Source organism: Limulus polyphemus, unplaced genomic scaffold (assembly GCF_000517525.1).
Source record: "Limulus polyphemus unplaced genomic scaffold, Limulus_polyphemus-2.1.2 Scaffold585, whole genome shotgun sequence".
Lineage (NCBI taxonomy): Eukaryota > Metazoa > Arthropoda > Merostomata > Xiphosura > Limulidae > Limulus > Limulus polyphemus.
Window position 1 is genome coordinate 319702 of NW_013666195.1, and position 1702 is coordinate 321403.

The 1702-nt window shown below is 32.8% G+C and overlaps 1 protein-coding gene across 1 annotated transcript in view; it reads right to left on the reverse strand.

The window, feature by feature from the left end:
• Nucleotides 1–878: 878 nt before the first annotated feature.
• LOC106459283 (NADH dehydrogenase [ubiquinone] 1 beta subcomplex subunit 2, mitochondrial-like) overlaps nt 879–1702 on the reverse strand; it is a 9121-nt gene continuing 8297 nt past the window's right edge. The window contains exon 3 of the mRNA XM_013918892.2: nt 879–1115. Within this exon, the coding sequence (XP_013774346.1) occupies nt 1041–1115 (75 nt within the window). The 3' untranslated portion in view covers nt 879–1040. The remainder of the gene's footprint in view (nt 1116–1702) is intronic.

Below are 1702 nucleotides of genomic sequence, written 5' to 3' on the forward strand. Positions count from 1 at the left end.
TCACACACATGGTCTGATCTACAACTGCTAATGAAGAAGAAGGAAATAATGGTCTGTGCAGCGAGTTCAGACTCCAACAGACTTGACTGCTTGCCTTCTGAAGTCAGTCAATCTTCTATCTTTACTAGAGTCCTGAAAATATTTAAGCATAAGAATAAAATGGGTGTGTTCAAAAACATTTTCTATTGCCAAGTCTTGATGCGCAGGTAATTAAAATACTCTTTTGACAGCAGTTTGATCTGGCCAAAAATGGGTTGTCTGGCAAATGAAGTATAAAAATCACTAGCAAAGGATATGTCCACTGAAATGTCTATACGATTAAGTCAGCATGAAATATGGGAAATCTATTTGGTATACAGCTCACCAATAAAGCTCCATGCCTCTATATGTGCATAGGCCATGCATTCTTGGCTAAAGTCATTCCTAAGGCAACCATGTGTGAACTAATGATACTAGATAACCAGCTAGGAGAAAATTACAGCAATGGTTGTAAAAGTAATCAGTAGCTCATTACAGTCGATGGTGATCTGTCACCATGACAGACTCAACCACCAAGGAAAGCAACCATTTGCAAAGTGCTACAACCATGACTGTTGATTGCAGAGTCTCCAGTTTTACCTAAATGACAGTAGAACCACAAAGTAACCTGAAAACCTTGTAGATGCAATTCCCCAACAATCTCTTTCTTAGAATGAATGAATGACTTAACACTAGTGAGTGGTCAATGGTTTAAGTTACTTGATCTGTCTTTTGTGTATTTGTAGATATAATAAAATAAGTTTGTTGGGGAGTGTAACATATGATGTGTATACTTACAGGCATAGTTGAGTCATGTTTTAATTAAGTTATCAAGGTAAATAATAAAACATAATACCATATACATAACATTTTGTTTTATTTACACTAAATCTGAAGCATATGATACTGAAATAAGAACTGCATAAAAAGAAAAAGGTTCATAATTCTACATCTCTTATTCTAATCAGCATTTCAACTACAGCTTTATAAACATTTTGAAAATTTAACTACAGTTTATTTTATTAAATCTCCTCCTCTGTTGGTATGCCCAGTTCCTCATCTGTCCATAACGAAGGGTCAGGATAAGGATATTCACCCTGTTAGTTTTAAAAATACAAAATTTATTCATCTAATTTTTACTCATTGCTTAGATTTGTCAAGTTACATTAAAAATGTTAAACATTAATGTTTTTTATTTCCCATTACGACCTTAATCCCAAATAGCTTGAGTCAGCTGGTAATTTGTACATCAAGAATTTTTATACCTGGGTGGTCAGCTCAGTCGGCAATCATATATGAAGAACTCGTGACCCTCTGATTGCAAGTTGAGTGCTCTAATCACCAGGCCAAACGTGGCCCATTAAACATCAATAATTTACTAAAATAAATGTGTAAAAACCTAATGATATTAACTAAAATTGGTATGAAAGTATATGTACCATAGTTTCTTCTGGCACACTTATTTTTTTATTATGATTTGTAAGTGCTCTAATATTTGATAAAGAAACTCCTGACAATTAACAACTAAATATAGCTTTTGTGTTGTATCAATAATAATAACAAGCTATATAGTATGTTCTTATTTGTACTTTGAAAATTAAGAGTTCTTGTGAGATATATAACTAGTAAATGTAGTTTACTTTTTTGCTATGCTACAGATGTAACATATATGTATGTATATATA